The sequence below is a fragment of the Protobothrops mucrosquamatus genome, unplaced genomic scaffold (assembly GCF_001527695.2).
Source record: "Protobothrops mucrosquamatus isolate PMUCROS unplaced genomic scaffold, P.Mucros_1.0 scaffold_261, whole genome shotgun sequence".
Lineage (NCBI taxonomy): Eukaryota > Metazoa > Chordata > Lepidosauria > Squamata > Viperidae > Protobothrops > Protobothrops mucrosquamatus.
This window is the reverse complement of record NW_015386337.1, coordinates 164,884-177,404: the sequence shown is the minus strand read 5'-3', so window position 1 is coordinate 177,404 and position 12,521 is coordinate 164,884. Positions and strand designations below refer to the sequence as shown.

General features: G+C 38.1%; 1 protein-coding gene across 1 annotated transcript; it reads right to left on the bottom strand.

The window, feature by feature from the left end:
- Nucleotides 1-1,418: 1,418 nt before the first annotated feature.
- Nucleotides 1,419-3,100, bottom strand: TACSTD2 (tumor associated calcium signal transducer 2). Its single transcript, XM_015831563.1, has one exon. The coding sequence runs from the start codon at nt 2,961-2,963 to the stop codon at nt 2,037-2,039; it is 927 nt and encodes a 308-aa protein (XP_015687049.1). The 5' UTR covers nt 2,964-3,100; the 3' UTR covers nt 1,419-2,036.
- Nucleotides 3,101-12,521: the final 9,421 nt, after the last annotated feature.

Genomic DNA, 12,521 nt, shown 5'->3' with positions numbered 1-12,521 from the left:
ATGGCTGGTCCTGACCTAAGGGGAGCCTCCCCCCTCCCATCCACCCTGGTTCCCCCTAAAAATTTATTAAAACACCCCTGTAAAAACGTTCTTAACTTAAATAATTTGGATAGTTTTTTGTCCGTGACCACTGCATGCCACCTCTCGGGGTTCCACACCCCATCCTCGAGGTAGGCCCCCGAGATGTTCCTGGGCCAGGAACATACGATGAAAGCAATTGTGCAAGTTTCTGATCACTATTAAAATTCATAATAACTATTCTAATAGCTTGTTATTGTAGGGGAGAAATCTTGAGAACCTGATTATTTTACAGTAGGGCAACACTTTTTGTTAGTGGTGATTTTATTCTGCCTATATTGTATTACATCATTTGTTAATCAAAGAACTGGCCTTAAAGATTAGACATTGCATATTGAACAATCAGCCTAGCACTGAACTTGCAGGAAGCACCACATAAAACAGTGGATCAAGATTTGTAGACTGAGTCTATCTGCAGTGAAACAAAAATGAATTTTAAAAATTGTAAGTATCCTTCCTTTTTTTTTTTGCAATGTTATTTAGGTTGATTTCAATAGGTTATTTATAGATTGCTAACTGCAGAAATGCATTTCCATTAATAATTATGTTTCTTTTTCAATACCTAGTTTTAGATTGTTTGAAACTAAAATAAATGGACAGCGTTGCTAGTTCTTACATTTTGGCAAAGTTACAAAGCTAAGAGGGAGTGCATTATTTATCTAAAGGATTGCCTTGGTAAACAAGAAACAGCAAACTATGTCATGTCCTAAGTACTCTGCTGAATCATTTTTGGCTGTTAAACAGCAGAGGTGTGCGGGAAGTGATTTGGGTTTTCCATAACTACGTTATAAGGAAATAGCATTTATTTGCATGATGTTGGCTTTCTTTAGAAAGCATGGTAAGCACTAGCTTACCATGAAATGATGCTACCATAAGGTGAAAAGTGATGACGCTCTCAGGAAATAGTAGTGACTGAAAGGGCCAATTAGGTCATCCATTTTAAAGTAGTCTAAGCAATTTACATACCACCCTGAATATATCGGTACTAGAGAGTGCAACCTTACAGCAGACATTCAGCAAGGTACAGAACTCAAAAATATATCCATTTCATAAAAGCCAGAAAGTCAGTTTATGTCAGGTACGAACAACCAGATCCACACATTAAATGTAATGTAATGAATCCAGGCTAATTCCTTGCTTGAACCCTCTTCCCAAATAGGACAGCTGTTCTCCAACAGTTTATGAGGAAACAGTCTCCTTCCACTATGGCTGAACTGCAACTTCTAGCAGCTTCAGCTAGCATGGCCGACAGTGAGGAACACTGGGAATTGTAGTTCAGCAAGATCTGTAGGACACATGCTCTCCACCCCAGTCTCATCACAGCACTAGTTTTAACAGCATTTTAAAGTTAAGAAAATTTATTTCAAGATACCATTCTGTTACACAAGATGGATTCCATTAGAAAAGCTATGCTGGTATTACTTTACAAAAGTAGCATTCTTACAGTTTTAGATCCGAAACAGAAGCAAATCTTTTCAGCCAATTAAACTTACAAAATAAAAGTGTAGTATCTTTAACAAACAGAAAGCCAATCTTAAACGTAGAAATAAGTCATGTATATATGTGCTTGAGCAACACAGAAAAAAATATTTTAACATACACATAAAACAGGTATAGAAACAGAGTTAAGATAAATTAAGCTAACTGTGTAGCTATGAAACAACATTGTTTTCTTTAAAAAAAACACTATGAAACTGGAACATTTCAGGAACAGGTTATAACATTAGGATTTTTTTTCCCTCTGAAACTTCAAATATATCTTCAAACTTCATCAATTTTCCATTTTGCAACTAGGGAATATTTCGCAAGCTAACCCTAATCCTAACCCTAACCCTAATCTTTGATTATTTTTAGAAGGAAAAATTAATAGCTCCTTCCCTTCAAACAACGGGATAATCTTATCTATTTTTCATTTCCTCAGTGTCAAAATCTTAATTTTGCTTTCAAAATTGCAGCATCTATGAAATCCGGTTTATTTGCATTTCACCCATCTCCTTAGCCTCAACTTTCTTATATTTTCCAGTCCTCCATCTCTTCATAATCACAAACACAATAATCCCAATTAAAATGGCCAAGAGAGCCACCACGACCACTGCCACAATGCCAGCTTTCAGGAATTGCATTGAGAATTCGGGGGGGATTTCATCCACGTAGTAAATGAGGACTTCTTCAATATCTAATGGTTCTCCGTTGACCGTGATATTAAATTTATTATAGGAGGCAAAAGGGGAGTCACGTTTGATGTCTTTTTCAAAGTAATAGGCTACATCTGCAATATCCACATCTGGGTAGGACTTCTGCGAAGTGTTCTGTTTCAAGTCAATTTTGATGAATGGGTAATCATATTCAATAGATGGGATGAAGCTTGGACGAAGCTTGTACCGGTTCTGAATGAGGCGCAGAAGACTGCTTGCTACTTCAGATTGGGAGAAGGGAGATTCCCGTTCTTTGTGCTTCAGCTCGATGAAAATCCAGCTTGTTCTAACAAGTTCAACGCACTTTAAGTTTTTATCATGCTTATCTGTTCTCCTGACCCCAGCACTGTTCACACACCAACAAGTATCTGTATGATTGCATTGCCTGGCTTTGAAGATGCCATTATTGTCACAGTCTGGGTCATACAGTCCATCATTGTCCAAAAAACCAGTTTCAGGCTTTGGAAACCCCCTGCTGCCTGGGGCATTCATCTCTGCCTTCATAAGCAGACATTTAGATGTTAGAGTTAAACAGTCCACTTTCTGATTTGAACCGAAAGCCTTGCAGATGCAGCTGCCTTGCTCCATTTCACAGCGTGTCCGTCTGTTGTTTGGACATGTGCAGTGATCCTCTTCTGCTGATGCAGCCACGACCATCAACAACAATACAATTCTGAAAGTAGACTCCATAGGTTGGAGAGGATGAGCAGAAGTTGGCTTTAGAAAAGAGCAGGTGAATACAGCAGCCTAAAGACAAGATCCATCCACAGCAAGAGCCTCCCAGTTTCTGTGTGACTGACTGCACCTCTTGCTTCCTCCCTTTGAAAATGAATGTCGGACCCACCCAATCAATTTAGTTAGTGACTCACAAACAAAACAGGTCACAGCAGAGGTCCAGGAGCACTACACCTTCTTCCATTAGGGTGTGGTAGCAACTCTCATTTCTTTCCTCCCACTGAATGAGGAAGCACCGGATGCCAAAAACACAGAAACCAATATAACACTACTATAAGCTCTTTTATGAATTCAAACACACCTGCCTTATGGGCTGAGGTAATAATATGCCAGGCTACATATTAATGAAAAACCATACTGAGTATTGGCTGAGAAATTCTGGGAATTGAAGCCCACACATCTTAAAATTGACAAGGCTGAGAGACGCTAAGGTAGACTAATGTTGACTTCAGGGGTTAAGTACACACAATGGACAGAACTGAGGGATGCAGAGAAAACTGAGTAGCTCTCTTTAACGTTTTTGAAGGTTCAGTGGTTCTTGGTGGTCAACTCTTCCGTGATTTAAGATGGATAGCTGAGACATCTCTTTAGCTCTTCCACAAAACAGTGATGAGCCTGTGATAGTTCAGAGGAGTACTAAGAGGAATACTTGGTATCTCTTGAGATGACCCAAATGCTCCAGGCAGTCACATTTTCCTCTGATATAAAATGGATTTTTGAGGTCCCCGACAGAGTAATTTCACACAGTCTATCCTTATTCACTTAAACAAGTATACCTCTGGCAAACACTGACATCTGCGAGGATGTCCACCAGGGAACCATGATTGACCAGTGCTCTATGGTTTTGCTTTGGCAGGATATGAGAAATGGCCTTTACAGTCAAATGGTATTTGGTGAAAGTTGCTCCCAGTCACACTGACCTTTTACTTCCTTGCTCTTCTCTGAATCACAGAAGTGCAGCAGTGGGGACAAGGATTTTTTTTAAAAAATCTATAGTTATCAAGGGAGGGATATTTAACACAATGAGGAAACCTCCATTTCAGCTCCTTATGCAGAAAATATATTTCAAAGTCCTGTTCCTCTATTTTATAGCCTTTGTACTGTGAGACTATCTTCTCTGGTTCGTGTTGCTTGAATTAGTTATTTTTAGAAAGTTTTTAAAAATTGGGTCCCAATGCTTTTTCAAAACAGTATCTTTATTATTTATTAAACAAATTTATATGCCCCCCCCAACTCAAACATAGGTAACTATTGCATGTCAAAAGAACACCTACATATTCTTAAAAGCTGCAGGACTTGGCTTTGGGTGAGAAGTCTTGTAATATTTTCATGTCAACTTTACTTTGTTCTGTCTCTTTGGCACTTGACACTTGCTAAACTTTTGTTCTGGTAGCCTTTGAGATACTGCAGACTGAGAATCCTGCAATAAACTAACCTTAACCCTCCACTTTTTACACACAAGAAATGATTAACCAAAGTACTTCAATTACATAGTTCCAGGGGTGTGTATGTGCCCATGTAACTCATTTATAGTAGCAATAAGGAAGAAACTTGTGGTACCTTGAAAAGTAATTAAAGTTGTTATTCTTTAAGTTGCCACAAGACACTTTCTTATTTTAATTATTCAGTTAGTCCCTAGTATTATGTCTGCCAACTGATTTGGGATAACTATCTTTGAAACCAGTGTGTTGTTCCTTTCTGTTCCTCAATACTTCTCCTATGCTACTCATCAAACACTATTGCTGAAGCCTTTTCTCCTGCAGGTGTTAATTCCTTCCACTATTTTATTACTGCCAAAACATTCCTCAGTGTATCACTAGAAGTACTGGCTAGAAAATTGTGTGGCACTCTGAAAGCATCAGGGATAAAAAAAGGCAAAATTTGAAAACAGCTTTCCGAAGCTTTCGATGCATAAAGACCGAATGCCAAGCTGGCTGAAAATTCAACACACTGCAGAGTGCCAGGATGTCACACAGGTTGTGAGAAAGTGAATAACTTTCTTATTTCAGGAAATAACTGAAGCAGAGGAAAGAGGGATAGTTGAAGGACAATGGAAAAGCAGGATAGGATAATTTCCACTTTTATGAGAACCGCCATCACTATTAAGTGGGTATCAGTTCATTTATTATAGAATTTCTGTAACATGAAACAGAATATGATCAAGAATACAGGAAGTCCTTGACTTACAACCATTCGTTCAAAGTTACACTGAAAAAAGTGACTTATGATCATTTTTTCACATTTATGACTGTTGTAGCATCCCCATGGTCATATGTTCAAAATCTGTATGTTTGGCAACTGATTCATATTTATGACGGTTGCAGTGTCCTGGGGTCATGTGTTCACCCTTTGCGACCTTCTGACAAGCAAAATCAATGGGCAAACCAGACTCACTTAACAACCATGTCACTAACTTAACAACTGCAGTGATTCACTTAACAAATGTGGCAAGAAAAGTAGTAAAATGAGGCAAAACTCACTTAACAAATTCTTCACTTAGCAACATAGATTTTGGGCTCAATTGTGGTCATGGGCCAAGGACTACCCATATAGTGCTGTAGCAGCTAAGTTTTTAACCACAAAGGGCTTAGTTTAAATATGATCTCTTCTATCTATTATAGTTGACTGAAACCTTCTCTCTTACTTAGTCAGCTCTCCAACAACATCTGAGTATAACAAACATTATCTTTCATTCCCTAGTTACTACAAAGATTAAAAAACATATATTTTCATTACACTGGCTATTTCCCTATTCCCGTAGATTTCCAGGCCACTTACAATTAAAGTCAATCAAACCGAAAACACAAACCAAATCATACAATGAAACTATTGAGTTAAATCCAATATTGGCCCAGGAAGACAAGATGCATAGGAAAAAAAATACTGTAAATTAATCCAACTTGAATAAGAACACAACAATCCATCACTGTCAGAAGAAGCTAGCATAATATCCCTGATCAGTCTTGAGATAAAGTGAATTACTTTGTTTTTTTTAAAGGCATGCATTTCAAAGCTTTACACAAAAGCATCGTAATTAGTATTAATTCATTCTCCCACCTATATAAAACCAGGAAAACTACTCAAGCAGCATGTATCCATAGAGAAAAGGTTACTCTACAAATGTTGAGGGAAAGAGGGGAGCACAGAAGTTTGTCACCTATCACTCAATTTTTCCTATAAACTATCAATTACTTTGTATTTGTAAGACAATATATGGACTGTACAGCCTGTAAAGTTTTCCAGCATACATCTTTCTGTAAATGCTTGCTTTAATGTGATACCATGCTGATTTTCCACAGCTGTTCCATTTGCATGAACCTATCTAAGAAAATTGTCTTCATAAGGTTCTCATTGCCTGTTTTTCAGGACAAGGGGTAGAATCTAGAACTGAGATTTATGGCTTGGCATCTATTATCTTTCTCCTCACAAGTTAAACTTCAATAATGAGTAAAAAGCAATAAGGAGTGTGAACCATCATTCATTGGAAAAAACAACTGGTTAAGTAAGTCCTTATTTCCATACATTTACATGGATCAAGGATTGCACCATTTATTTAGCTATGCAATTTATCCCTGCTTCAATCCAGAGGGACTCTAGGGGTTTAAAGATAATTTTTTTAAATAACTTTATTTAAAAAAAATAACATTAAAGCTCAACTATAGCAGTCAAAACACATTACAGTATTACCTTAAGCATTACTTCTAGCACTCATTGTTCTATAGCTAATCCTGAAAGGCCCTCTAGGAAAATCAAGACTGGAAGACCCTAGGAATAGGGGCAACCCTCACCTCAGGGGGCTGGTCCAGGAAATGGGAATTCCCACAAAAAAATGCTTGCTGCTTCATTTTTAGGCTGCCTTGTAGAGGTACCTTGAGGTAAGACGGGCAGGCTATAAATGTTATCAATCAATCGATCAATCAATCAATGTTTGTGACTTATCATTTTGGTTCTTAGAAACTGTCTTCTTTATTAAATAATGTTGCAGGAGAGGCACATGATATTAGTGAGAAGAACACAAACTGCAATCCAGTGTCTCAGATCTCACCTTGAATGCATAAATATAACTATTAAAAAATCTGGAATATATGGGTTTCATGGAGTCTCCTGGAAACAATTTATGAGACTAATTCAGTAAGTTTATTCTGCATACAGCTTCCTTATGTTTTCATTTTTCTCTCCAGAACTTCCTAATCAAAATAAAGATCCATGTTCAAATGAAGACTTTCCTCCATTATTTCTCCATAGTAGATAACAAGATGCTTAACAGTTGAGCCCCTCTCTTGATAAGGAAGTACCTGAACTTGCTTACAGCATGAGCAACTTGAAAATTTCGGTCACAACCATAGTTGTTCTGGACCACTAATTTCTATCCAGCAGATTGGAACTGAATATCAGTTTCAAATTCAGAATTTTTGCAGTTCTACCTAACCTTTGCCTAGAATTCAATATTTGTGCTTTCTCCCTCCTGCTTTAGGCTTATCTTGCAGTGCTAAATAGAACTATTTAAAGCTCTTCTGTACTGCTGGGTTAAGAGGTGTTCAACTTTGGCAACTTTAAGACTTGTAGACTTCAGTTCCCAGAATTCCCCAGCCAACCATGCTTAAAATCCACAGATCCTAAAGCTGCCATGTTGGACACTCTCTGGTATAGACCATGTAGGCTTAGTGCATACTCATATCAGGTTTCTGAAAATGAACAACACATTAAGAATATTTTTTTGCGTGGGCTGCTCCTATCTGCTACTAGTTTAATTACTTACCCAATAATTCCAGGATGAATCAGCCAAACTTCACCTCCCCTTTTGGCCAAAAGTAACTTTACAATCTGCAATCATATGTTTTTGATTTGTCCTTTTTTAAAGCCGGATGACATTTCCCGGATCTTCTTTAGCAACTAGCACCATATCACCTATCCTATTTTTTCCTCGTCCTCCCTGTTTTCCAGTTTCTCTTCTATGTTAGGTCAGAGCCATTTAGATGAGTCATAACATTTTGCTTAATGCTCACATTTACATCCTGTCTCATTCAGCCTTAACTTTTACTCCTGATAACTGAACTATCTGAGCTGGATCTTTATCCTATTCCTTGAGTTAAAAAACAAAACTAGATTATTATCTAGGTCAGGGGTAGGCAACCTTGGCTCTTTTATGACTCTGGGAGTTGAAGTCCATGAGTCATAAAAGAGCCAAGGTTGCCTACCCCTGATCTAGGTAGAAACTGTAGGGACTGTGTGGAAGAATTTGATGGAAAGCTGTCCACTTTAATAGTTATGAATTGCAAGCATGGAAACCTGCGTCCTTTAGACATTTCAGATGATAGTCTGTTGCAGGTAGTCAAGCTGTCCTCTTTAGGTCACGTTATCTATCCCTGATAATGTCCCCTTTCTGGGCAAGCAAATTGTCTTGGAGAGACGAAAACAAACCTGTCCCCAGCTTTTCAATGGTGGCACCATCCATTTAAAGCATGTACAGGAAAGTTTCTCTCATTCAACTTCTCTTGCTTCTTCTACTCATTAAAAGCAGTAATGGGAAATCTCTTGACATTGGTTTCCTACTAGTTCCTCTATGCTTTTTCCATAGACTCCAAGCTCTCATCCAGAAGCGAATAAATGAAGATCTCAGCTTCCGACAGACAGCAGATAATCCCTTCTTTTTATCTCTTCCCTCTAGCCCCACAAGAGTGTCTTTATGGAAGAAAAGAGCTATCTCCATGAGGTCTGCATGAAAATAACAGAGAGATCTTTTGAAACCAGGGCCGAGTTCACTTTTGTCAGACTGACTGCTGGGCAGCTGAATGAGAAGTACATCAACATCATTGCCTATCTAACAAAATGAGACTCAATATGGGGAAAAGTAAGATACTGGTACAGATTAGATGAAATGTGGTTCAGTAACAGTAATCGTGAGAGGGATCTAGTGGACAATCACTTAAATATGAGCCAGCAGAGTGCTGCAGCTAACAAAAAAGTCCTAGGCTGCATTAACAGGGATAGAATCAAGATCAGGTAAAGTATTAGTACCGCTTTATAAGACCTTGGCAAGATCACTCTGGGGATAGTGCATCCAGTTTTCATCACAATATAAAAAAGATGGCAAGACTCTGGAAAGAGTGCAGAGAAGAACAACAAAGATGATTAGGGGACTGGAGGCTAAAACTTATGAAGAACGGTTGCAGGAATTGGGTATGTCTACTCTAGTGGAAAGGACTAAAGATGACATAGTAGTCTTCCAATATTTGAGGGGCTGCCACAAAGAAGAGGGGGTCAATCTATTTACCAAAGCACCAGAAGGCAAGACAAGAAGCAATGGATGGAAACTAAGTAAGGAGAGAACCAATCTAGAAGTAAGGAGAAATTTCCTTACAAAGAACCAATGGAATGGCTTGCCTTCAGATGTTGTGGGTGCTCCATCACTGGGGGTTTTAAGAAGAGATTGGACAACCATTTGTCTGAAATGGTTGAGGGTCTACCGCTTGAGCAGGGGGTTGGACTAGATGAGCCCCAAGGTCTCTGTTATTCTGTTTGATCAGCTTCAGCATGGACAGACTTTCTAGTGATCAAGATATTATTCCTATGAGTGACAGCAAACCCTCAACCTTAAGCCTGGATTTTTCCTACTCTCATCAGTCAGAGGGCAGAAGTAGCAATATGACCATGTTCGCCAATCCGTGTGCTTCAGTGCAGTGTGCGAACAAAGCATTTGATTAGAAATCACTTGTGGAGCTTTAGACTCTAGGTCAGGGGTAGGCAACCTTGGCTCTTTTATGACTTGGGGACTTCAACTCCCAGAATTCCTGAGCCAGCTGAGTCCCTGAGTCATAAAAGAGCCAAGGTTGTCTACCCCGCTCTAGGTATAAAGAGAATGTTGAGATTATAGATATATTCAAAGAACAGCTGTTATAGGGCTTTCTAAGTAACCAAGAAATGGTATGGGATATGCAAAATATTTCCCATTCAAAAAAATTAATTTCCAGTACAAAAAGCTCCATCCCAAAATGGAAAGCAAGTTTCATATACTACTTGAAACAAGCTATTTCGGTCATTTTTAAAATTTGTTTCAAGCTCCCAAATTAACCGAATCAGGCCATTTTGCTCTTTTACCAGCCGTTGCAGGAAGCTTAGTATAAAGCAAAAAAAAAAAAAAAAAAAAGGTGAAGTTGACATTCCAAACAGAGCAATTTCTTTTAAGGCTTTTTCCGACCCAACATCCATTTTCACAAAAAAATAAAATGAAGAGGCTCAGTTACAATTGTCAAGTCAGTCCCTTCTTACGAGGAAAAAAAACCAACCAACCCCTTACAAGAAAATGCCAATTTCACTAGAGCAAACAGGAGACATTTGGAGAAATATATAGCACAACTACTGTTTTTAAAAATCAGTGTTGCGTCCAGGTTTATGCTTTTCTAAAGTTTTTCTGCTGACAGCAGATTCTTCCTTCACATAGCCTCAAAATCTATTGAGATGGCTGCCCCAAACACTAAGGGCAGATTTTGACAGCTGGGGTGGGGGGGGGGGGTAGAGAGGGAAAAAATCAATTTCATTAGTAGTCTGCTACAACAAGACGATAACTTCCACCCTATGTAAAGCACACCAAACGTGCACACTGCCTATAGTAATCTCTCATTGTAGAAAGCTCTTTGCCCAACTCCATTTAGCCCATAAACATGTGCTCTGCTTGTCTTTTGTACAGCATGTTTTAAAAGAAAATCCTGGCTGCAGTCATTCAACTTTAAAAAAAAAACTTCTCTAGGCCTAAAGATGTTTTTTTTGCAAATTAAGATTGCAGTGAAAACCAACTGACACTTCACCTGTATATTCCTAACTCTCCTGTTTTTGATTTTGTTTTAAATAAGAGGCAGTAGCATTCCAATAATTCAAGCTTTTAAGCTTTTTTCTCAGAATGAGTTGTGGGAATAGTGAAATCCCAATCCCATTATTCAAATTTATATGATGTAAAAAAAAAAAAAAGTGAGTTTTCTGGAGCTGGTTCCTCCCAGCTATATGGTTTTATAAAGCAGTGTTTTTGTTTGGTTAAATTCTGGGTAATTAGAAAAGAGTGCAGTGCTATTCTTCTCTAAGCCCCAAGGGAGTTTATTAGGCATCAGTTATTGCACAGCGCCCTCTAGTGGCTCCGTCCAAGTTTGAAGCACAATTAATTGCGGCATTTATGAGCAATAACTATTCTGCAGCAAATTATAAAGTCTCCATGGAAAGTCATTATAAACAAGTTGTTTCCAATTACAACACGCGTTTACTCAGGCACCCATTTTTAAAACCCAGAGTGGTAAGTTCTTTATTCAATATTTATACATGATGAATAGTCAACTTTTTTTTTTAATCCCAATTTTGCTGCATGTGCAGCTAGAAATCTACAATGTGCTTTAACAATAGTTTGGAATAGACAGCATAACCCAGAGCTAATGGAACTGCTCTGTGCCACAGCTCTGAAATGTGATCCTATGAATCAAACACAAAGAAACTTACCATGTATCACATTTCTTTTATATGACAAGTTCCCTTTTAGGTCAATTTGAAACAAGGGAATCTTTTAAACATCGTCACGTCATTAAGGAGAGACAACGCTGGCAGGAAAAGCTCTTTCCATTATTTGAGTGGTTAATTCCTTTCACTTCCTCATAAAAATGCACACACAATGGGCAAATATACCTGTACTATGCTTTTACGTGAAAGTAAAGTAGTTCAGTCATTCTTTCTGTACAAAGGCACGCTATTTACAATATTCGTTACACACAATATAAATGTAAACATTTTTCAATAAAATTATGTTGCAATGGCTGCAAATTCTATACATAGATTGGGAGGTTTTCCTTCCCTTTTAGAAATCAGTGGTTTCAGTGCCGTGCTAGGATCTCAGGACATACAAGCCATTATATCACATGCAATTTGATTGACATAATAGTCTGGAGACGGAACAAATGTATGGATTAGACTTCATATCAATGCAACTCTATATGGGGCGGTATGATCTAAGAGCCTTGCATGCAATTAACTAAATCAAATATATGCCGACTTTCAGTGAGAAAGCGCTATACATTCACTATTCAGCAGTACTTGCACAATTTGCACACCACCATCATCACAATTGAAGGAACTTGGCTTCACAATGGAACAATAAAGGCTAGGGTGAAGATACAGCACATTAGCCTGGAGATGATGTTCAGGTTAAAAAAAAGAGAGAGAGAGATCTGTAAAGTAATTTTGCAGCTTTCTACTATGCCTTTAGACATAGTCTTTCTCCCTTGTATTGTATCTGTATTTTATATCACGGCATATGTTCTGGCTTGTGGGCTTAAAGTTTAATAGAACTTGGAGAAGAAATTTTTTTCTTTATCTTTTCTCAGATCCATACCATTAAGAACATCCCATTCTACAGACATGCTAAACTCCACAAATCTGTTCTGTTCAATTCAATTCAGTTCAACACAATGTGGTACAAAGGTAAACCCAATCTTAATTTTCCCTTCAAATACTGTTGGCATGGATCAACAACCAACA